We start from the raw sequence: 25,438 nt of genomic DNA, 5'->3' as shown, positions 1-25,438 counted from the left end.
AATGCTTAAGTTCTAATACTAAGCCAGTCCTACAGTTTAAGGAAAACTTAGCTTAGTTAAGACTTTTACACTAATTTTCAGAAATAAGGCAGAAATATATTTTTATTACATATCGTAACTTTCCCCAATTTATCTGTGGAAAGAAAAAACTGCCAGTGAACCAATTCCCAAATCCAGAGGTCATCTTTTTAAAAATGAGCAATGAAAAAGTCTCTGCTGAAACTTACATATACATGTAGAATTCAGACCTTTCTGTGTTCTTCTATATAAGGTTGCAACCAGAGCAAATTAATTGTGTTCCACAGCAAGATGGGTAAGAATCTTGTTTCATTGGTAGAAATTAGAACTCTGGAAGTCACTTTAAGGCTCACTGGGCAGAATCTTCACAGAATTAAAGCTCTAGAATCTCTAGACTGTATCTTATTTTTTCTCAGATAGGAAAAACAGCCTAGGGTTTATCTAAAACAAAACTATCTTACATTAAAATGAGAATTTATTACAGTCTCCCAAATATTAAAGAGAACCCTTAAAAATATAACTTGAATAGGGGTCATGAACTGGTTCAACATACTTAACTGGTGATTTTATGAATTATAATGAATGCTGCTACTCTCTGGAAATGAATGTATCAAAGATGAAATAACCTCCTTGGCACGCTTACAGCTATACAACACATTTGTTTCACTGCTTTCAAGCACCAGTGCTGGAGGCTCAGAGTAAGTCAAAGGGAGGAGGACTTCAGTCACAGCAGCAAGCAGGTCTACTGAGCAGATAAGATGACATGCTTGGGAAACTAACGAACAAATAAGAGGTAAGTATTTAACAAATAAAAATAGAGTTAATCTAAAGGGGCTTTTCTTTCTTCCTTCAAAAACTCTGCTACCATCATCTTTTATTTCTATTCAGTGGTTTAAAAACCAAACCGAAAAATTTACAATGTTAAAGGGGAGATTTTAAATGTGGGATTTGTAGATTTTATGAATAAATGATTTAATCTTCCTCTTAGCTTCCACTCCTTCCCATGGAAACTGGGAAGGCTAAGAAAAAAATTACTACTTAGAACAAAAAAAGAATTGGTTCAAATCTGGCATAAAGTGATATATTTGGGAAATATCTGTTGCAGAAACATGCTTTCTTTGAAAGATGAAATAAGTAAAAACAATTATTTGGATCCTAGTAATTATTTCCCCCCTTCTTTCAAAATGAAGGAATTCTAAAATGTTTAATAAAAATAGCATTTATGGCGGTATTAAAATAAACCTGATCAGGCAAAACCCAATTACAAATAAGGACTCCTAGCTGGTAAATCATTTTTTTAAGACCACAGGTGGGCTTAGAGTGTTCCTAGGTAGGTGGTCAGTGTGTATGAAAAGTCTTATTCAGAACTATTTGGTGCTCTGATGTTTCTAATCTTCTGTATGTATTCTAAAGTAAAGGTAAAAAGATATGTAAGGGTCAGGAAACACCTAAGTTTTCATTATACCACTGAAAAGATTGATATATTTCCTGTTTCATTAATCAAAGCATATCAGAATTGGCTGCACTGTTACAAATGTAGAGCAGACCTACTGAGAAGGGAGGGGTTACTAGTAAGTTCAAGTGTTTTTTTAAACTGGTTTTCGAAAATAAAGAAATAACATATTGCAACCGACATATTTTATATCTAGGGGGAACTCCTTTCTGGCATTCAAATTTAAACTCAACTCCACATCTACAGGAGGAAAAAAAAAAAAGAGGGAGAGAGAGAACCCCCAAAATAGTCTTTTTTCACAGCTATCAGTTTCTTTCACTAAGCCTTCTGAAGCCTCTGCAGAATACTAAGCACTTGGGCCTTCCCTACCAGACAAGGACAGATGCACGTATGCTCTCGTTTTACAGAACTTGAAATTCTTTTTTTTTTAAGGAAGGAGCCAACTTTGACCTTGAGTGTTTGGCATGGGTACAATGCCTTAAAAAAGCAGATGAGCAGCTTAGCTACTGACCATGCTGACCACTGTCCAGAATTGGTTCAAACCATAAAAAACAGCAAATGGCTTTCTCTTATAGAAAATCTGAACAAAGCACAATTCCTCAGCACATTTTGCAGAGCTCATTTGATCAATTAATCTCTTCTAACTGGTTTGGATTACAGACAGGATCAGTACCAGAGGAAATGAAACAGACTGGTGAGGAACAGGGAAATAAACCGCGCTGGGCAGCTCTTCTGATACTCATGGTGATAATACCCACAATTGGTGGAAACATCCTTGTTATTCTGGCTGTTTCACTGGAGAAAAAGTTGCAGTATGCTACCAATTATTTCCTAATGTCCCTGGCAGTGGCTGATTTGCTGGTTGGACTGTTTGTGATGCCGATTGCCCTCTTGACAATAATGTTTGGTAAGTATTTCATTTTGTTCCTGCCATCAAACCACAGAACTATGATACACTATTAGAGAAATGGATACTCATTTAATCTTTAAAGATGGACTTGGACTATTTAAAGATACAATGAGTAAACAATCCTGCATTTTTCATCATTTCTGTGGTTGATAATTAGTTTTAAGAGCAAAAAATAATTTCTTAGAAACAAGTCTCATCCATCTAATAAAATCATTTAAAGTCATCCAAGTTAGCAATATTCATACATTCTGCATACATTACCTAAAAATTATAGTGAAGAACAGACCTACATTTTACCCTGTTACTAATACTTCTTTTCTTGATAAGTCAATAGCTAGGACACTCCTGCAACAGTTAACGTCCTGGAGTAATTATCAGTAACAAGATCTTTGAATCACTAAATTCCAATATACATCTCTAAACCCCAATTTAAATTACAATTGTTCTAAATAGTCTTGTCCTATCTCTTTATAGCCTGTCTACTTGAAACTTTTAAACACAAGTCTTACAACGTGTCACGTTAAGAAAAAATTATGTTTAGTTGCTGAAGGAATGGTCTGGCTCAGAGAACCCCAAGAGATGATCTAGCTGTTTAATTTTTAAGATATCTGACCATCTATCTGCGTCCTTGATACATGTTAGAAGAATCAAGATCTCAAGTTATTAAAATAAGTGACTAAAATCTATGTTATTACAATAATAAAAAATATGCGAACTGAAATCTTAGCTTGTTATAATAAAATATTAATGATTTTCAATGATGTAAGTATTTTCTGATTCATGCATATTATCTCTAGTTACAGAATCTGGGTAAGCACAAATAATTCTGATCATGAATTATGAGGGCTCCTAAGAATCAGGATTAAGAGGGTATTTAACTTATTTGATGCTTGACATAAATTGATATTCCATTCCTTAATTGTTGAAGAAAAATGATTCTTTGTAGCAGACAGGGCTTCTTGGAATTGTTTATATGGTTAAGATAACTAGAATACATATTAGAAGGTGAAGAAAAACTGACATTCAAACTATTTACATTCAGGTTTAAATGTTACATTTTTATAAGTAATTATAGAAAGATATCTAAAATTAAGTACTTGATCCCCCAAATACAATCAGATGGTGATAGGCTAAAACGTCTCATTCTAAATCAACACTTAACTCAGGCTTTAAAATCTGCGGCAGGACAAGGAGTAATGAATGAAGTTCTACTACTTTAATAGACTCTCTAAACATTAACATTGTCTTTCTATCTATCCCCCTCCTTTTTGCAAATCTGCAACCTTTTGAATAAACTAGTGCTACACATAGCCATGGAAAATAATTAAGAAATCTTACTCTAAAGGAGAACCTAAACAATCTTAATTCTGAATACAGTTTAAAAGAAATAAAGTAAATGAGGATTATGTAGGAATATTTGTGCATATTTGGTAAAGATTGTACAGGCACTGATTCAAGCTCTTATCTCTGTGCAAACAATAATAACTTACTACGTCAAATCATTCTTTAAACTGTGCTTTGCTACGCATACAGAAAATATTAAAATGCTCATCTCATACTACTGTAAAATTTGATACATTAAATTGAATAAGTGAAACTAAAGAAGTTATACAGAAGTAAATTTTAACTTTAAAATCCATGAGTCCATAAATATCAAACATCTACTAGTATCTGCAAAATACTGTGGCAGATACTTAAATCAACAGGTAAACAGTTAAGAAATCTTAAAAGGCAAAGTTTTATGGTATTAAAGTGAGCTGACAAAACACAAAAGCTGATAACAGTGATAATCCCATGTATTCCACAGGAAAATAGTAAGTATACAGCAGCTGAAAACTGTGTATATTTAAATTTTAGGGGCCCAAGATACTCTTAGCTGTAAGAGTTGGCAGAAAACCCAACATATTTTAACATAAAATATGTAGACTATCTTTGTATCTATGTCTTGAATAATTATTATATGTATATTTAACCTGATTTTATTCTTTCAAACATCTGTTAATTTTTTATTACAAAATAAACTCTTTCATAGCCTCCACTATCAGTAATTAAGCTGTATAGTAAGGTTAGTAGATTCAAAAAAATAAACTAACCTGGGAACTTAACTACTATTTAAAACATTATTGCATTAATTCATTGTTGAAAACATTATTCTATTTTTATGAGTAAATGTATGAGAAAATGCATGTTGCCCTCTAAGAAGCTTCAAAAGGATGCATTCATAAATTGGGAACTGCACATATAAATGGGGACATGATTCAAATACTAAGATTTTTTTGATAGCCTTTCACATGTTAACATGTACAAAGACTTCCTAAATTAATGTATTTATAAGAATTTCTGATAACTTTAAAACGCGGAAGTAGTTTTGTGTATTTTTCTCTCATTACAGGGATAATCTCCAGAACTTCTAAAGTCTGTAAAAACAAAAGTGTCCCTGGTTCAACATAGAAAAATTAACTATCATTATGAGTGATATAAGTTATTTAGTTATCTCAGGGAAATTCAATGAAAGTAGTACTGATACTTTATATTCTAATAAAATTAAGTTTTGTTTTTAAAAAAAGGAGAGCACTGAAAATTTTAAAGTGGCTTTTACACTGAGAAACATTTTATTCAATCAATACTTTGTACAGTGTTTGATTATGTACTATTTGAATTTCTAGTTTACCAAGATTATGACAACTGGTATAACACAGTCTTTCAAATAAATAGTGCTACATCAACTTTTCTGTCACTTCTTCCTCTCTGGGAGCACTCGACTTAACCTTTACCTTACAGTTCTAGTTTTTTTTTTTTTTTACTGTCTTGTCTGTAATTTTTAAAAACCATGATCACAGATTAGTGGCTTATAAAATAAGGCTTGAAAATGCCTCTGAGTAGGACGCAAAGGAGGACAGAACATCATACGCCAATATAAAAAAGACAGGATATCATTCACAGTTTAAGAACATCTCTGAACTTCCTTCTCTCATTAAATAAATGATTAAAAATGTAAAGGGAGAAAATATAGCATTTGGTCATCCATTGGTCATTGGCTGACCTATAACTTTAGTTTTAATTCATGTCTCACGAGCGATAAATTCAAAGTGTCTGTAGTAGGGTTGAAAGAGGGTGTATAAAATGGCTGAAACATGGGGTTTGAAGCAAGACAACCTAGGCTTTGGTTCTCTTGTATTGGCTTAGGTAAGTCACTTAACAGTATCAGAGTTCAATCACTTTTCTGTTTAAAATGACTCTGCTAAATCTTCTACTGCAGGTATCTAGTGAAATTGTAAAGTAGGGCCCAGCACGTTTTAGATACTAACAATTGGCAGGTATTAGTACAATATGCAAAGGGTTTATATACTAAAATATATGATTTAGTTTAGATGTGCATTTGATCAGAGATGAAATGAATTATAGCAGTAAAAGAAAAAAAAAGTTATTTATGCAGTGAAATGCTGCTCTGATTCTTAAATAAGGGAGCAAAGCAATTATAAGCACTTCTTTTTGGAAAGCGAAAATTTTTAAAAAGCAAGGAAAAATTTTCATAAGTAAGATATCACTCGAAACATTTAAAACACTATCATATTAGACACCTAACCGCAGGATACTTCATATCCTCTAACATGGTGGAAAAAACAGTAACAAAAACAAAGCAGAAGCTTCATAATAAATATTTAAACACTGACCTATGTCTCTCTTTTCTGGGAGAAAAATATAGAACAAGAATCTCTGAGATAAAAAATATGTATATTTGAAAATATATTGTTTTTGGACAACAGGACCATTTAGGATTTGTCCTACCCTAACACATTCATGAACTATTTACCTCAGTGAACTTTATAGGCACAGTCCTCTTGGAATGGCTTTAAAAATAGTCTTTTAAATCCTCAAAAGGGAAATCTTTTATGTCCCAGATTCAGAGATTAATATTAATTATTTTCTGAACTAATGATATAAACTTAGCTTTCCAAACTAAAAACTTGCTCAAAGGACAAACAAGTTCCAGATGACATTAGTCTATCTCATCAAGTAATGGAGTTTGTGGTTTAAAAAAATTCAGGTTTTTATACAGTTCTATACAGTTAAGAAGAAAGCCAAATAAACAAACAAACAACCTCAAACCAAAAAACAGACCCCCCCAAAACAGGCATGGCAATGCACATAGGTTATTTATTCTTCTTTGCCATCTATATAAAACATATAGTTAAAATTCAACTTCAGTACAAATTTAATTAAAAGTTAAATAGTTAAACATGTTCTCATGCCCTTTTTTTGAAGTATAGCTTTAAGTTTTATTGGATGCATGCACTCTTGCTACAGCAGGCAGGAAGACAAACGTACTGATTTTACACTGATGATATGGCTCATTATTTCTAAGTAGGAGTGTTTCAATGGCTGGGTTAGTTGGGAGTTTCTGTCAAACAATGATAGTAATAAGAACTAACATTTATTGAGTGCTTTATCTATGCCAGTCATTGTTCTTAACATTTTGCATGTAATATTGCATTTAATCCTCAAAAACTCTATAAAATTGGTATTATTATTATCATCCCCATTTTACAAGGGAGAACAACAAAACAAATAAATGGCAGGGACAAAATCTGAACTCAGAACTGATTCTAGAATTCACATCCTTAACCTGTTTCTGCTTTCTCAAATGAAATGAGAAATTATATCAACCAAGACTGTTCAATGTTTGGCAAAGAAACAACATTTTTCTCTTAAATAACTCTAACAGGAGGGCCACAGAATTTTCTTGAGGGACAAGGCAGAACCCAATATTTTCTAAAAGTTCTATTTCATATGAAATGATATAGACTTGGGTCTTAACCAATAACTGTATGAATCTTTGAAATTATTGCCAGACCTCTTTTCTGAGGAAAATATTTGACTTAGGCCTAAGAAGTTGTTGAACCTTCTCTAGAAGACAAATAGAAACCTACATACCTGAACAGCAGCTCTGCTACCTTTTACGTATGGTGGTACTTAAAGTGTACAAGCCTTCATTTTAACCAACAAAATATTTGTGCTACTAGTATTTTTAAGGTTATAAATAATGAACTGTCTATAATCCAAGACTCAAAGACTTGTTTTGCTCCTATAATTATCAATCTGTAATTACTTCAGGCGCCAAAAGAAAAGCCATTATTCAAATCTTATCGAGATTAAATTCCTCTTTCGAAGTGGGCAGGGCAAAGAGGTAGAAAATGGGATTTTTTTCACAGAAATTTTGTGTGCTTTTTTCTTATGGGACAAAAAATACTACATAATTTAAATATTTTCCCCCTTCTATCTTAGCTTTTATAAAAAAGTCAAATTTAGAGTTCCAACAGTAATGAACTTTAAGTACCTGATAACTTATTTCCCTTAGGCTGATTCTTCAACTGTTTTTCCTTTTTATGTAAATCCGTACTTTAAAGAATACATTACGTGCCTATGGAAATAAGCTAGACATAATACATCACAACAAATAAATGAAATTATAAACCCTTAAAACAAATTAAAAACTCCTAATAAAAATAACATAAGGTTTTGAATAGTTAGTTAACATACCTCACCATACCAATGTAAACTTTTTCAGTTATTCTGAATAGTAAAAATCTACTCTGACCTAGAGCCTATCAAATTAATGCCAACTTGACTTCAGAATGAAAGCGTCTGGACTAAGAAAAGACCTTTCATAAACTGAGGATGTCTGGAACTTTTTAATTTGTATAAATTATTATATTACATGAATTCTAATTAGGCAATTAGATAAGCTCTTTTTTCTTTTAGCTTTGTATAAAAGATTAATTTAATGCAGTCATCTGTTACTTTTATGTTAGTTTCATAAACACAGTCTATTCACTAGTGTTTCATAAAACCTGGAATCATAAAGGTTAATCATAAAGATCCATCACTCAACCCTAAACCTCACAGTCTCTTTAAGAAAATTCTCTATCATGTTTCAACATTTCTACTGTTAACAATAAGAAAGCACTGACTCAAGGAATAAAATTCTAATGATCTGCATTAATTTTAACATCCACTTTCTGTCCCAAAATTGGAGTTTATAAAATAAATTCATTCTGTTGGAAAGTGAGGCTAACAAGGCTTCATAGGCTTAATTAAAATCAGCACTAAAGAGCTTTCCCTCTAGGCCCACAATTAGAAGTATGTGGGTCAGACAGCCCAATTCCAAAGACATGTACTTTTCATATGAGAGTTCTATTGTGGCTTCCTGCTGATGGCTATTAGATTTATGACTAGAATTTTCCAGACCTTAAATTAAAAAAAAAAAGTCATAATTAGAGTAGCTAAACGGGTAAATTTAAATTATTAGCAACCCACTTTAAAAGACGATAGAGGGCATGCATTTAAAAACAGGAAGCCTTATAAAAAAAATTAAAAAAAAAAACAAACAAAAAACAGGAAGCCTAAGAGATAAGACATTAACTATCCACCTTATAAAATCCTTAACTATGATCAACATCTCTGGTTGTACCTCTAGACTTGAGCATTTTTCTACTTCCTACTCAGTTCTAAATCTGAACTTTAGGACGGTTTAAAATGCAGCCTCACTTTAAGTAGTTTCCACTGCAAAACTGTGTCAGTCATATATGATTCTTTTCACTCAGACCATTAGTTTGCTTAAGCTCAGGTCAAAGAATACATTGCTGCCTTTGACTATTCACTAGTTAACAGGAAATCCAAATACTACTGCTAATAGGGAGAAAATCTAATTGATTAGATTCTTTCTTAAACACAAGTTTCTCTGCCATATTTTATTTCTTTAAGAGATCTCCCATAGATTTCTCTTTATAAGGAATTCGGAATGCCTATTCTATACCAGCAAATGCAAGACACCCTTTCAAGAAAGCAGTGGTTTTCAAACACTGATCTTCATACAAATCACTTGGGTATTTCCTTTAACTGCAGTCTTATTCAGTAGGTATGGCACGAGGCCCAAAAGCCTGCAGTTTTAATAAGTTCCCAGGTGATGCTGATCTTTGCTGACCAGAAGAGCACACCCTGAGTGGCAAGGTCCTAAACAACATTTTCAATTAACATTTAAGTTTTGATAAATAAATGCTCCCTCATATTCAAAGACTAAATGTACCTGAATTCACTCATTTGCAAAATCAGTGATATAATCTCTAAGGTCCCTCTCCAGCTCAATGACTACAATTTATCATCTCCACTCCTTATTCCCACCCTAAATTCAGTGAAGTAGATAAAGTCTGATTACAGTAATTTACTTAAAAGTATAAATTACTCCTACTTGATGCTTTAAAGCCTTTTTAAAGAACCTACTGAACATGGAACCAAGTACCAAGCAATCACTTCTCCCTTTTCAATAAAAATTCATACAGATTTTGTTTTAAAAGAATTATTTCAATATTCCTATTAAGAATGCCATATACCAGCTCTGGAAACAACAGAAGGCACCAAAGGGTGGATTTGTCAGCCTTGCTAACTTTTTTGTGAAGTATCCAAATATTTTTCAGTAAGATCCTTCTTGAATCTTGAAAAAAATATATTCAAGTCTACCTAAAAACTCTTTCCCTAAATTATGGTCTTTTTGGTCTGGGATGCTAACCTTTCTCCACCCTCAGGCAGGCCTCCTGAATTCAGTTTACAACTGAAGGGTCTCTTTGTGCTCTGAAATCCTGGGATGGTTATCTTGGTTCCCCCTTCAATTAGTTTAATCATTTTATAGCTGACAAAGTCAGATACACTTGCAAAAAGGAAAAGAAAAGAAAGTTACATTTAGTCAGTGGACATACAACAATTAAACCATAAAAAGGTTTAGATAATCTCGTATGTATGACATTTGTTCTACAGAGGAGCAATTTGCTTTTTTATAGCAAGTTCTAAAATCTGTGTGTGTGTGTTGGTAAAAAGGATTCTAACTGAAATATTCTAGGGCATATTCTATTATAAATTTTAGTTACTTTGAAACTGCAAACATGTATGTAGTGGGTATATGTTTAGTATATAAAATTCATATACGTATGGATACTTGTCTAAGAAAATTTATTGGAAAACTATGTAGAATATTCAATACCATACCCCAAACCTGAATTTTTAAAAAAAAGTTAGTATTTCTAAAGTGCTTAAAACTGTACGAGGAGTAGAGTAAGTGCTTTTTAAATAAGACTTTGTTAAATAAATTAAGGACTATGCCTAATAATGACAGTTTCTTTTTAAACCAAAAGACTGTTTTGCTTATTACATCTCCAGTGCCTGGAGTGAAGGATGGAATATGGAAGGGTAATAATCCACTTTTCTTCAGGATAATGTGAAGCCATTCCTTTTGCAAACTTTATTTAAGAACTATTTCTGTCAAAAAGAAAACTCAAGTCATTCCGTTTAATTATTTAACCAAATTAGACTTTGCTATAAACAAGGATCATGCTGCTACTTATTGCCAGAAGTGAGCGATCCCAGGCATTAGTGAGACTCCCATTCTAATATTTTTTTTGCCACATTATATTGCTTCCTCTATTCGGTAAAAAAAATTTGTTTTTTTTAATATTAATGGCAGCTTAAAAGTAAATTTTATCTGAATAGCAAGGTTAAGTTCCAATTGCAAAACTATAAATTTTTCAAAGATCACAAAAGGAATAGACAAAAGAGCAAAGGTTAAAATAATGCTATGCTAAAAATGCTAAACTGCTGATTTAGGAAAAGAGTTGTAATTATTATACAAAACAAAATGTACTTAAAAGGAGTACCATCAGGGGGAGGGTACAGCTCAGTGGTAGAGCATGTGCTTAGCATGCATGAAGTCCTGGGTTTAATCCTCAGGACCTCTATTAATAAACAAACAAACAAACAAACCTAATTATCTCCCCCCAACACACACACACAAATTAAATATTAAAAAAAAAGGTAACACCTACAGAAATACATTTAATATTACTGACTCCATTATCTGAAGTTAAACATTATCTTGTGGAGGTTAAGTCAAAAAATTCCAGATGAATGAAGAAAAAGTTAAAAAAATATGTATCACTTAAAAACTGCAGATTCAAGGTTGCCATTTTGCAGAAAATGTTTTTGTTTTTTCTTTCTTTCAGAGGCTATGTGGCCCCTCCCACTTGTTCTATGCCCTGCCTGGTTATTTCTTGACGTTCTTTTTTCTACTGCATCCATCATGCATCTTTGTGCCATTTCAGTGGATCGTTACATAGCCATCAAAAAGCCAATCCAGGCCAATCAATGTAACTCACGAGGTACAGCATTCATCAAGATCACAGTGGTGTGGTTAATTTCAATTGGTATGTGGGGAACGTCAGGGTTTGGGGTGGTGTATATAGTCTTTGGTTCCACTTGACTAGGAAATTACCAGGTCTGGTAGACACTGATACACCAATACAAGCTCCTTATGACACTGCATTCATCTTACAGCTTCTAAACCATAATATCAGCAAAAAGTATGAAAAAGCAGAAAAGTTCATGGCTTAATTTTGACATGCAGTAAGACTAAATGTAGTAACAGTTTTCGTATTTGTCAACCAATCATTAAGGTCTAAATAGCATGCAGAATCCCAAAATTTTATTAAAGTAACAAAAAAAAATTGAAATGCACCTTAAATCACATCTAAGAAGATAAACAGGAAAAGCAAAAAAAAAAAAACAAAAACCCAAATATTTTGTATGCAGGTATCAAAGTTCATATATTCATCCTGGAAGCCACTATGTATACAGACTAAAAGCATTAGTGTCTGCTTAAGTGTTTTGAACATGTTTAATTAGAAGATTTAAGAGAGATACAAATGATGTTCAGAAATGATTTTTGGAAGAATCATGCTTCTGTTTTATGTCCCTGCATCCATCTTTGATGCTCAAAGATAGCCGCTATATTAGAGTATCTTAGCATGAAGTACAACATAAATGATAACTCAAATCTCTTATAAGTTAGTATCAGAAAAACAAACAGATTCACAATAGTTACTATGACCATTAACAGTCTGACCAGCAGATTCACTTTCTCCTAGTAAGAAAAAATTTAAAGAGAAAAAGAATCAAAAGAGACCTAAATGCTAAAAGAAAAGCAAGAAAAGGATGTGATTTTTCTCTAATCAGAAAAAGGAATACTTGGGCTAAAAAAAACAAGAAAGAAAGACACTGAAAATGACCCTTTACAATCCTGGAATAAAGCATACCAAAGCCACCCCTCTTTTCAAAAGTTTGGAGGTCAAAGTAAGGAGTATTACTACTCTGGCTTGGGGAGACATAAGGGTCCAGGAAAAGTTTATTTAGAATATAGATATCTGCAGGCACTGAGATAAATCTAGTTTTGAGGACAAAGACTGATTGACAGAACAGAAGAGGTCCTTAAAAAGGAAGTTAGGGAAAGGGCATGGGAGATAATGGATGACAATTACCAAAATTTAAAGTGGAGAGACAGAAAACTAAAGAAGTTCATGTCAAACAATCCATTATCTTTTTGGTAAGTTCAGTATAATGAAGAAGGAGGAAAGGAAGATGGTGTGAGGTGTATGTGTTGGGGTACACTGGGGGGAATAGAGCAATAGTAGGGAGAAAATAGGAAAAATGGATCCTTAAGAATGAAAACATTTGAAACTGAAATATCAAGCCAATAAACAGCTTGCTGGTAGAAATGCTATCTCAAGGCGAGATTACATGAATTTATAAATTGATCAAATGTATACTGAGTACCTATGATATGTGAGGTACTAAGAACACAAAGATAAATAAGAAAATGTACCAGTGACAATCTAGTAACTTTGTAAAAGAAAAGGCAGATAACAGGGTTAGTTCAGTTTTCAATTTTGCAAAGAGCTAAAAAGAGCTCACTTTCTTTTTCTGGATTTACAGTTATGCCAGGTAACACCCAATAACAAGTAAGGTATGAAAGGAGAATTAGAGGGTAAGGGTTTAAAACAATGAAAACTTAAGTATTACTGACCAGCAAGCTGGTTGAGGAGGTAATGTGAGCCTGGATGGGAGTTAATGGAATGTGAAAATAGAGAAAGAAGGATGGACTAGAGGTCAAGATAGCAGAAAAGAAGTTCTACAGTGATGAAGAGTAGCAGGACAAAAAAGGGATATATCAGAGTTCATGATTTTAGATTTGGGATAGTTTTAAGTGGACTTATGAATGGTTTCAGGAGTGCAAATAATAATTAGAGTTGAAAAATTCAAGAAATATAAAATTAGGGGTTAGAAGGGTCATCAATGGGATAAAGTCATGGAAGACGACAGCAATGGAACAGTGGAGAGAAGACTACAGCAAGGGGCTGAAACCATTAAGGAAGACAAACACATGTCCTAGAGATTGGTAGACGACTCAGATGGAGAATAGAACGGTATAAGTAGATTAAACAAACTTTAAAAGGGAAATGTTTTGAGGGGGAGAGCAGTGAAATGATTACCTGAAAGTAACAGGGCAGAGGAGGTGTCAGCCAAGTTTTTCCATAAAAGTCAAGATAGTAAATATTTTGATCTTACCGACTGTATATGGTTTCTGTCAAAACTTCTCAATTCTGCAGCGGGAGAACAAAATCAGCCATAGAGAATACATTAACAAATGGGTATGGCTGTGTTCTGATAAAATGTTATTTAGAAAAACAGAAGGCAGGCCAGATTTGGCCCTTGAGCTATGGTTTGCTGACCCCTAGTATAGAACATTAAGTATACAGTATACAAAATCTTCTTTCTGCTAGTGTACCTGAGGAAAAGTAGAAAAAGCAGTGGCATCCATCAGAAAGAGTTTGAGGAAAATATTCTTGTTAAGGTCTCTCTGCTACCATAAAAAGGCTGTACAGATGATAGGAGTACTTTTAGATTCATATAAGTGAATTTTTTTATGATACCCTTAAGGATTCTAGAGGTGTCTAAAGATCAATGAATTCAGATTTATTTTTAAATATCTGCTGTTTCAAAGAGAAAGCATTCAGGTTAACCTCTCTGTTGTCTTCCTAATAAGCTACTTCACTAAGCAAGATCATATTTAAATACCTACTTCATGGTATTTAAAGTATAAGAAAATTAGCGTGAGGTACATGTCTTTCCTATTAGAGGAACCCTCAATCTTGAAAATAAATTTCATAATTCACATACTCTCAAAATTTTAAGTAGCATTAAAAAAAAAAGAACCCTTAGTTTTTCCTAAGAAGTCAGAAAGAAAAGGTTAAAAGACATTCACAAATATCAGAAGATAAAACTGTCTGTTAAATGAAACTATACAACCTCAAAGATAAAATAGTTATCTATTCATTATTAAGATGCTGAACGAATGTACTCTGAAGTCACTTAAGCTCAGCTACATTGGAAATTAAGATAAAAGCACCTTCTCTTCTGAATTCCTTTCCTTAGCCTGGAATAGATCAACAAACAACAGATTATGAGAAATGGAGAATAAATGAAGACATCCCCTAGATATACAGTACTTTTAGGGAAACTTTAATTATAAAACTGAAACCACTGGCCAATCTCTTCAAAAAACAGCAGGCTTGGGGGAGGGTATAGCTCAAAGGGCAGAGCGCATGCTTAGCATGCACGAGGTTCTGGGTTCAGTCCCCAATACACTCTCTAAAAATAAATAAACTTAATTACCTTCCCCATTCCCACCAAAACATAGTAACAAATAAAATATTAAAAAAAAAAACAGCAGGCCTGCTGATTTAGGTTCTATTTGTCAACTCTTCCTTTGATTAAGCGCTTTGACAAATTCTACATTGTGGGTACCAGAATTATAATACACTAACACCATAAAGTCACTAAGATAAACTCTAAAAAGACCTAATCTAAGAGTCAAAGGTCATAAAGTAACTCAATTTATCTTGTTTCCCCTTCCTTAGGCATTGCCATTCCGGTCCCTATTAAAGGGATAGAAAATGACGTGAGTAACCCAAACAACATCACTTGTGGGCTGACAAAGGATCGTTTCGGCAATTTCATGCTCTTTGGCTCACTGGCTTCCTTCTTTACACCCCTGGCAATCATGATTGTCACCTACTTTCTTACTATCCATGCTTTACAGAAGAAAGCTTACTTGCTCAAAAACAAGCCACCTCAACGCTTAACATGGTTGACTGTGTCCACAGTATTCCGAAAGGATGAAACACCTTACTCATCCCCAGAAAAAGTAGCAATGCTGGATGGTTCTCAAAAGGACAAAACTCTGCCCAATGCAAGTGATGACATACTTATGCGAAAAATGTCCACAGTAGGAAAAAAGTCAGTGCAGACCATTTCCAATGAACAGAGAGCATCAAAGGTTCTAGGGATAGTGTTTTTCCTCTTTTTGCTTATGTGGTGCCCCTTTTTTATTACAAATGTAACTTTAGTTTTATGCGATTCCTGCAACCAGACTACTCTCAAAATGCTCCTGGAGATATTTGTGTGGATAGGCTATGTTTCCTCAGGGGTGAATCCTTTGGTCTACACCCTCTTCAACAAGACATTTCGGGATGCATTTCGCCGATATATCACCTGCAATTACCGGGCCACAAAATCAGCAAAAACTCTTAGAAAATGCTCCAGTAATATCTACTTCCGGAATCCAATGGCAGAGAACTCTAAGTTTTTCATGAAACATGGAATGCGAAATGGCATCAATCCTGCCATGTACCAGAGCCCAATGAGGCTCCGAAGTTCAACCATTCAGTCTTCATCAGTCATTTTACTAGATACACTTCTCCTCACTGAAAATGAAGGTGATAAAACTGAAGAGCAAATCAGTTATGTATAGCAGTAATGGCCCAGTTTTTATCTAACCAATAAGATGAGTAAGATGATAAAGATGTAAATATACCAAGAATTATACAAAGAAAAACTTTATATGATGTATCAAATCATCTCTTTAAATTAAGAATTAGATGGTAAGATTATCTAATTTTCTTTATTTGGGCAAAATTATTCCATGAAAAAATAATTTTGTATAGCTGCAAATTAAAACAATCCAGAATGCTGGTTAAATGTTAAGATATTCAAATGAAATAAAATTAAATAAATCAATAAATTTCAGACTGAAAAAAAACCCCAACATCACCATAAGAATTTATCTAGTTCCTAACTGCATGCAAAGCTATGCTAAGAATGAAATAAAACAAGCAAGGATTAACCTTGTCTTCAAGGCCTTTTTTAAAAGCATACGGCATAACACAGAACAATAGTGACAGGAACAGAGGACTAAAAATAAGAGCATAAAATAATGATCACAACTGAAGGTAAGCTAAGATTTCCATTTACGGTGTAGCTTAGTTAAATGTAGTCACAATTTTGAATTGATCAGGAAACTGTTTTGATGGAAGGGTAGGGAGGCCAATAGTTGGATATCACATAAAATAACAGGATCTTAGAACTAGAGCTCTTTGTTAAACGGCTGACACCAGACATCTACTCAGCAGGGATGGGTCTACTGGAGGAGGAGGAGAAAGCAAATGAAATCACTCTTGGGTACCTGAACCTCCTTGTTTCTCAAAGAACGTGTGCAAACTGGAGGCATTGGTCATCAATTCAGGAACTTTAACGACTTCATAAACTGAGATCACGGTTGTCCAAGCTTGCCCAAAGACAACTTCTGGTACAAAATTTTTTATTCACCCTTTTGTTATTTCTCTTTGCATTGCTAAATCTGGAATAAATCCAATCTGTGCCATTTACTAGCTAACTGACTGAATTTACAAAAAATACTTAACTTCTCTAAGCTTCAATTTTCTCATCTACATTTCACTGGGTTCTTATGGGGATGAGTACATGTGAGACTGTAAATCTCTGTAAAGCCAAGTCTATTTACCTTTGACATTTTATTTTTATGGTACTCCCATAAACGGTGAATAAATTTAGGCTGAGGGAATCTGCAGTGAAGACAGCCCAATCTTAGCCTTTCTTTTTCAGACTGACCCATTCTTATGCGTTAACCTATTGCTCCATCAGTTTCTCTCCAGGCAACATGGTTTAAGAAAATTGTCACAAGAAATGTACTGGCTATGGAGAAGCTCAGCCTAAGTGAAGCAGGTATATAGGATCCAAATGGCAGATCCTTTCTTAGAACACGATTCCAATACACAGATCTTATGGGCTCTATGTTATCTGCCAGAAAGAGTATATCTTACAAATTTAACTCCTGAATCATCAACACTTGAGGCACTTTTCCCCACTACTCTAAGATTTTTTAGCAGTGTTAAGGGTGGACTACCTCAAAATAAGAGGCAAAATAATTTACATTCCTAAAAAAATTTCATTCTTTTCTATTTTGGATTTAGTCTCTCATATGAACCACTTAGTATACGTTAAGATTTATATTCTTGTCAAGTCAGAGAGTACATTTTCATATATCACTCTAAGTATTCCAAACTGCGTTATCACTCTAACAGTATTCCAAACCACATCTTATGTATCTAATGGCATATAAAATTGTTTCAGAAAATTTAACTACTAGAGATAGCAATCTCACTGGGCAAGGTCTACCAGCTAGATAATCTAGGTTAGAAGGACTATCTTCACACATGTGCCACACTGACTTCAAACTTGCATATGTGCTTAAACATATGCACGTCTACAGAATTAACTGTAAAACCTTTCATCTATTTAGCATCAATTCCTGGGGAAAAAAAATCTCTTTGCTTATAGTTAGTTGAGAGAGCTTTCTATAGTTAATGAGGTCATTCTATATTTCCAGAAGATTCTAGAAAAAGAAATATAACTCCGATATACAAACTATTCCTGAAAACATACAACATAGCACAAAATTTTTAGTGTATCTTGATATATAACTGATATTTCTATTTTAAAACATTTTAAAGAAACCTATATTTAAAAGCAAATCTCAGAAGCTAACTACCCCTATGGCAACAAAGAGACTTTCTTTAATAGTCCTGTCTTCAAAGAAAGGGAATAGATTGTATCTCTTTACAAGAATAATTAAAAAAGAAAAACCCCTTTCATTCTATTCCACATTTACTGTTAATTGTGGGAAAACAAATACATAGAAAGTAGAATTAAAAAGTCAAATAAAGTAAGGAAGTTATAGAACCCAGACACTGAGGCAAAAACAGAGAACAGCATACAGAGAACGTGTATCAAATTCATATGAAACTGTAAATGGAGATACTGTAAAGATGATTCATGCATCTGGTGGTAATTGTTTGCTAGGGTTCTTTCAAATGCTAAAGATCTATGATGATGCAACATTTTTATATTCAAGAAACCATTTCCTGTGGTCTAAAAAATATCCACACGAAGAATTTCCCTCTCATCTTGCAAGATCCGTCCATATCTGCAAGCACGTTAATATATAAATTGAGAAATACTGTTTCATATTGTAATAGCTAAGCCATAGCAAAGATGACCAGGGATCTCCAAGATAATCTAATTTTAAAAAAGGTCTATATCAGATCATCAGCTTGTTCATCATTAGAGCAACTTAATTTCAATAGGTATATAAAAACCAATACTTCTTTTAACTTCTTTCCTCATTTTCCTTTCTAATGTCAAGTTAAAATCATTCAGATTATGTTCAATTCCAACAGAGTTTCAGTCAATGCCAAGCACAGTTCTGTACAAAGAGTTGTGATAATAATAAAATCTGCTGACAGACTGACAACAATGGATGCACTCATCACAGATAAAACGTTCTAGGTTCATTTCAACTTGGCAAAAATGTTTTTCAATATAATTTTCTATTTTTTATTATATACATTATGAACAAACAACGCACAAATATCAGGAGAAAGAAATAGTGAAAATATTATCCTGGACTATCCTGAGACTAAAGGAGATAATATACATGAGAAGTTTTAGCTTCCTACAAAGACAATGTCACTTGAGCTGCTGAGGAACAAATACATGTTTACCGACATGTTTTCAGTATTTGTGCTCAGTAAGTGCACTTTAAAGAAGTTTAAAAATTAGGAAGAAACAAATTCTTAAAATAACAGTTCAAGGAGACCCAATGTCTGCAGTTATTTTAAAAGTGACATTTAAAAATAGGGAAGAAATGATCAAATGGAGCATACTAAAAAAGTAGATGATGATACATCAGAAAGCATTTGCTAATTCTTAGGCCACAGGACAGAAACCTGTCAAACATTAAACTTAATGAGGAAATCTGAGAATAAAAATATTCCATTAGATACCCTCAGGAAGATGGTGCTCTGAAGGAAAGGTACGGTAGAGATAGCACTGTTCTATCAAGAGATCTGTTCTGATTTCAGTTCTACCATTTAGCTCTATGACAATGGAAAGTTTTGTTAACAATTTCAGAATTCAGTTTCTCTTACAAAAATGGGAATATTGTTTGATTTTTATGTATTTCTCACCTTAAAAAGTATCACTCCAGGGAATTGACACTAATCTAAAATTAGAGAACTTGGTTTTAACTGCATCTCCTTAGATAAGTTGATCACATTTAATTTCTTCATCCATGAAGTAAGTTTTACACAAAATCATCACTAAAGTCTTTTCCAGTTTCTACTTCTAAGAATCATATTAAAAAACAAAACATAACAAAAACCCTCAGAATGAACCCTTGGAAATAACGAGTGTATTAGCTGGATCTGACTTTCCTTGGTAGCAGAGATCTCAGCAAAGCCTAAAAGCCTAAAAGCAGCTCATGGAAGACACCTACTGCTGAAACAGGGAATTTGTGTGAGCCTCAGGAAATACAAGGGCTGAAATGAATTCTGTTAATTAGAGAACAAAAGCACTGTCAGGTTAAAAGGGAAGAAAAACAGTTTTCATGAAATCTCAACTTCTTATGTGGTAGAATTTACACACTAGGTGACTAACTTATATGATATAAAATATAAAGTGACTAATAGGAAGAGTTAGTAGTCAACAATGAATAAATAAAACAAAGGAAGAGACCATATCAGGACCATTATACAAGCCAATTATTTACTCTGGGTATACCTAAAAGAATATACTTTCCATACAAAAATTATCTAGTTTTCCAAGAATTTAAAAAAAAAAAACCCTCCCTGAATGGCAATAATAAAATCATCTGTTTTTGTTTTTCAGTTGTGTCTAAACTCTAGAGCAAAAATAAGGAAAAGTTAGGGTCACAGGTTGGCTAGAATGATACACCAAAAATGACAGGAAGGAAACAGAACTACTCAACTTCTGTTTTCCTTCTATCTTTTGTCTCAGGAGAAAGATTTTTAGACTAGAAAGTAAAAAGTAACATTGTTAAGACCGATCAAAATGCAAAATAGGTGGAGAGACTGGCTGCCTTAAATGAGTTCATGTCTCTTAACTAAATGAATCACCTCCCTGAAATGGAACTTGTGAACGTCATTATAGAACCACTGCTGACAAATCTGAGGAAAAACAGAAAATGGCAATGGTACAAAAGGTTTGTAAGTGGCTAAATATTCTGATGTTCAAAAAGAGAAAAAAGAGATAGGATTCAAGAAATTTAAGTGTGTGGTCTGTTGTAGATCTTTAGGGAAAACGTGCAATAGCTTAATACAAATAGGTTTTATCAGATCTTAGAAAAGGAATCAATGAATATCTGACACTTCTATGGATTTACTAAGAACCATAACCAACTAATCACATACCCAGTTTTGGGGATACAGACTAACGGAACGGTACAAATACTACATTTTTAGGACTTAATAAAGCTCTCTAGTGTCTTTGTGAACAACCTGGACAAATGAGAGTTAGAGGATAATACAGTAAAGGAGATTAGTATTTTGTTGAACAACCTCATTCAATAAAATCGACTGGTATAAGGTGAAACCTATTTGCATGCCATATGGGTCTGTGCTTTGCTGTTTTATTCAACATTTTTATCCACAATAGGAAGAAAATATTTACTGCCTGCAGTAAATGGGTAACTTCCTATCTAGCATCTTAGAGAAAATCCTCTAACCAGTTCACAGTAAATGTTTAAGAAATATTTGTTGAATTACATTACAGTCTTTACAACAAAAGTTCACTCCCCGAAACTTGGGCTAGAAAATCTAGACCAGAGATTAAAAGGACAAGAAACTCATCTTACATGGAACTTCTTGTGCAATTTCATCACAAATAAGCCATAATAGGCAGTATCCAAAAAAAGTTAAAAGAAGTACTTTTAATTTGCCTTTTATGATAAAGTATCTTGGCAGAAAAAAACCATGGTCCGTGAGACTGGAGACAAGCAGGCAGTAAGAAGAACTACTATAAGAAATACTACTGCATCTACCACCATTATTACAACTGCCACTACTCACACACACACAAATATCATTTACTAGAGCCAGATACCATTCTAAGGGCTTTAGATATATTAATTCACCTAACTGTCAAAAAACAGTCTTAGGTACTATTTTTATACCCATTTTACAGATGAGGAATCCAAGGTTCAAAGAGGCTAAATAACAAGCCCAAAGTCACTCAGCTAGCAAGTGGCAGAACCAATATTCAACCCTGGCAGGTTTGTTTCAGAGTGTGTCCTCTAAATCACAACCATACTATACTCCCAAGGACATTTCCAAATGTGCAAATTCAAAATAATTTTTTTTAAATCTGCAAATTTTCACTCTTTTGCATTTAGACAAACCCCATTACCATTTACTCTTATTAAAGGGCTTCAAGTACTCTACAAGCCTGTGTGAGAGACAGCATTCGTTTGAATTACCAATACACATGGGACTAGGAATACTACTTCTCAAACAGGTTCTCAGACTCTCAAAACATACTGGTTTCTTTTTCAGATCAACAGTACTAACTGTATTGTTAAATGGTTGTCACTCTGAACCTAGACATATTCCTCAGATATTTAGTTTCTGTTTAATTACTAACTACAAATAGAAATGGAATATATATAGAATCAGAAGTTAGAAATTATTACCTGAAGAGGATGAACCCAAGTGATTCTACTGCTGCCCTCCGGACATCATCATTAACATCACTTACCTAGGAAAAATTTTAAAGGGGGATTACATTATACTATATGCATTCTATTACTACATACATTGTATTACATGCACTGTATTACTAGAAGAAACTGATATGCGAGGCCCACGTCATTCAAATGTAAAGTAGATCTCATTAGTATTTTACAGTAGACCCCTCTTATCCACGGTTTCACTTTCAGGAGTTTTAGTTACCTATAGTCAACTATGGTCAGAAATATTTACTAAATGGAAAATTCCTGAAATAAACAATTCATAAGTTTTAAATTGCATGTCACTCTGAGTATCATGATGAACTCTAACGACCTCCCACGCTGTCCGGCCTGGGGTGTAAGTCATCCCTTTGTTTAACGTATCCAAGCTGTATATACCACCCGTCCATTAGCCACTTAGTAGCCCTCTCAGTTATCAGATCAATGTGAACCGCAGTGCTTAAATTCAAATAATCTTTATTTTACTTAACAACGGCCCCAAAGCACAAAAGTAGTGATGCTGGCAATTCAGATATTCTCTTACTGTGCCTAATTTATAAATTAAACTTTATTATAGGTATGTATGTACGTATAGGAAAAAACATAGTATATGTTTCAGTACTATCTGCAGTTTCAGGCATCCACTGTGGGTCTTGGAAATTACACCCCATAGATAAGGGGGAACTATGGTATTCCTCTATTACAATGTTTTTCCCCAATTTAGAAAAATTCATCTGAGAATTTCTTCATTTCAAAGCTTAGAAGCCTTTAAAGTCTCATGAAGTTTAAGATTCAGGGCTACTTCTAAAGACTATTTCAGTTGCGCCATGGCTTTTGTAGCCACATTGAAAATCTAACCATTCCTCCCTCCAAAGTTATTTTAAAAAAAAAAACCTATGTCCTAAACTCAAGCAAAATACAAACATTTAGAATATACCACATGCTGCACTGATAAATAATAACTAATAAATACTGTGGGGTGTGACTATCTAGGAAAAAAGAAATAATAATAGTTCTAAACCCTTTCTGCATGGGAAGGATGACCTTGGGTTTACCTTCTCCCAGCACCAAGATGGTAGAAACTTACTAAGTTGAGACATAAGTCCACTGTGTTATCAGGCACATTATTTATTGTTGATAAACTAGATCTGGATTGAGTGAATATGAAAAGAAAAAGCCTGTTTGAAAACAGGGCACTGGCTTTCCTGTGCAATGTGTCTCTTGTAATAGAGCATGTCCTTAGGAGGACCTAGAAGCTAACTTCAAAGGCTGTAAAGAAAAGTTGTTCCTACTGTTCATTAAACCTCCCTATCCTGGGATGCCTGCACACATTCATGTGGTTTTGTTCCTTACAAATACAGGTACCCCTTGGAACAGGGCTTCAGAAGTTGTACCTGAGACTTTAAGGACTTCCATTCAAACTGACTGTTACCCTGTCCTATATCCTTCTGAAAAGCTAATGAACCTGCTGCTGGGTTATGGCTGATTGTGTCCAATGAATGAGACTCTGAACCTGAGACCAGTGGGGGCGGTCATCTGGTGTGGGTGGTGCAGTCACCAAGACATTTAGTATCCACATGTAAACTTTCCCTTCCATCTCTATCCAAGAAAGGTCAGAGTACTTACGGCAACATGTAGCAGGCGTCGAATAGCTTTGTTGTTACCTGAGCCGCAATAAGCCATGGCTACGGTATACATTCCAGATCGTCGAAGAATTGGATCCTAAGAAATAATTTAACGTCAATCATTAACTTATCACTTCAAATATATATGTAACTTCTACAGGCTTAGTTCCATCCACCAGGAGAGTTGGTTTTAGGTAGGAAATGATGAACCATTTTGTGGTTGCTAATTTTCTAAACGAACAGAGAAATAAAAGACTCTAATGGGAGGAATCAATTGCTTTTAATTCCCAATATTCTGTGCAACATGCTTATGCTGCCTCACACTTTCTAAAGTACAGTATAAACTCAAGCCCAGTATCAACACTCACTGCCCTAAGATACTCAACTTTCATTTGTCAAACAAACAACAAAGAAGCTTGCTTCTAATTCTACATTCTAACTTGCTTTTTTTACCTTATCACTTAATTCTCAGGAATTGAGTGTTGAGTGAAAGAGATACGGAATTTGATAGTTAAGCAAAATACTTTTATCAATAAATCGAAACAGTGGATATTTTTTATCAGGTTACAGAGGATAGTATTATAGAGGACAGCTTACCCACCTACCATACACGATACTATCACAGAAACAAAACAGAACAAAACGAAAGGCAATGGAAAAAAAAATCTCACCCAAATAAATATGGAGATTGGCACTGTTTTTCTGATGAAAAAATAATGAAGCAAACTTTGTATCTTATTAAATGATTACGAAATCATCCCCAAAACATTATTTCTAAAAGAAATGAACTTACACATTTCTAAAGAACTTCTCTGAATCTGCTTACTTGAAAATCACTGATCTGAAGTCTTGATTAAATTCAAAATCTCAAATTAGTCCTCCTCCTCTTCTAATTAGTGTTTTCCTTTCCTAAATTCTATTACGCTTTATGTATCTTTTGAGAAGTTTTACCAACAAATGTAGCCAGGTGTTCTGACGGGAACAGAGATAATATCCAGTAAAAAAGTTAAGTGTTTCTGTAAATGGTGGAGATAATAACTGAAAAGTGAGGGAATGAAAGGAGAAAAGGATGCCTAATACGTGATCTCACCTTATCACGGCAAAGGGATTCAATGAGAGCATCAGCCTCTTCCATCCTCCCATACATCACTAATGCAATGCCAACTGCAAGACCACGCAGAATCTTCTCATGTTGTGTTTCCTGTGCGTAGCCAACCATGTCCTCAATAGCCTGGGCATTTTTAGACCCCAACATAACCAAACCTAGGGCCAGGCCAGCTGCTTCCCCTAGTAAGTAAAAAGCAAAACATTAAAGGATAAGAATTATGTATGTAAAGTATATAAAACATATTCTATTGGAAGTGGCAACTATTAGCATCAACTATCAAAACAACCATTAGCTTCTGACAGCATTTTTTTCAAGCCATCTGATATTAGAGCTAGTTTCCTTTTAAATATTGATAGGATATACCATCAAATCCTACAGTGATTTCAAAGGTGACATTATGGCAACATTTTCCTTACGTTATCAACAAGCAGTATGGATAGCCCCATGATACAAGCAGACTAATAAATCAGTTATACAGACAGACCTACATGATATATACCATTAA

The 25,438-nt window shown here is 33.9% G+C and overlaps 2 protein-coding genes across 6 annotated transcripts in view; one reads left to right on the top strand and one right to left on the bottom strand.

The window, feature by feature from the left end:
* Positions 1 to 25,438, bottom strand: part of PSMD1 (proteasome 26S subunit, non-ATPase 1) — an 80,717-nt gene that overhangs the window by 36,675 nt on the left and 18,604 nt on the right. The window contains exons 14-16 of the mRNA XM_031452373.2: positions 24,916 to 25,112; positions 23,827 to 23,922; positions 22,165 to 22,229 (exon numbers count right to left, since the gene is read on the bottom strand). Coding sequence (XP_031308233.1) covers positions 22,165 to 22,229; positions 23,827 to 23,922; positions 24,916 to 25,112 — 358 coding nt within the window. The remainder of the gene's footprint in view (positions 1 to 22,164; positions 22,230 to 23,826; positions 23,923 to 24,915; positions 25,113 to 25,438) is intronic.
* HTR2B (5-hydroxytryptamine receptor 2B) lies at positions 690 to 16,987 on the top strand. Of its 5 annotated transcripts, none has more exons than XM_064485257.1 (4): positions 690 to 811; positions 2,319 to 2,378; positions 11,432 to 11,632; positions 15,182 to 16,987. In XM_064485257.1, the coding sequence occupies exons 2-4, from the start codon at positions 2,348 to 2,350 to the stop codon at positions 16,072 to 16,074; spliced, it is 1,125 nt and encodes a 374-aa protein (XP_064341327.1). In that variant the 5' UTR covers positions 690 to 811; positions 2,319 to 2,347; the 3' UTR covers positions 16,075 to 16,987. The 5 variants fall into 5 exon arrangements, with proteins under 5 accessions (XP_064341327.1, XP_031308236.1, XP_010983954.1 ...); XM_031452376.2 differs by having other exon boundaries at positions 2,132 to 2,378; positions 11,432 to 11,587; XM_010985652.3 differs by having other exon boundaries at positions 2,132 to 2,378.

Source organism: Camelus dromedarius, chromosome 4, assembly GCF_036321535.1.
Source record: "Camelus dromedarius isolate mCamDro1 chromosome 4, mCamDro1.pat, whole genome shotgun sequence".
NCBI classification, from domain to species: Eukaryota; Metazoa; Chordata; class Mammalia; order Artiodactyla; family Camelidae; genus Camelus; species Camelus dromedarius.
Note: the sequence above shows the minus strand (reverse complement) of the source record. Positions and strands in the feature narration are given on the sequence as shown.

Coding starts and splice junctions, on each gene's coding strand:
- HTR2B (XM_010985651.3), top strand. CDS start 2,030: ATGGCTTTCTCTTATAGAAAATCTGAACAAAGCACAATTCCTCAGCAC. Junction 2,379..11,431: donor CCTCTTGACAATAATGTTTG/GTAAGTATTTCA, acceptor TCTTTCTTTCAG/AGGCTATGTGGCCCCTCCCA. Junction 11,633..15,181: donor GGTGTGGTTAATTTCAATTG/GTATGTGGGGAA, acceptor CCCCTTCCTTAG/GCATTGCCATTCCGGTCCCT.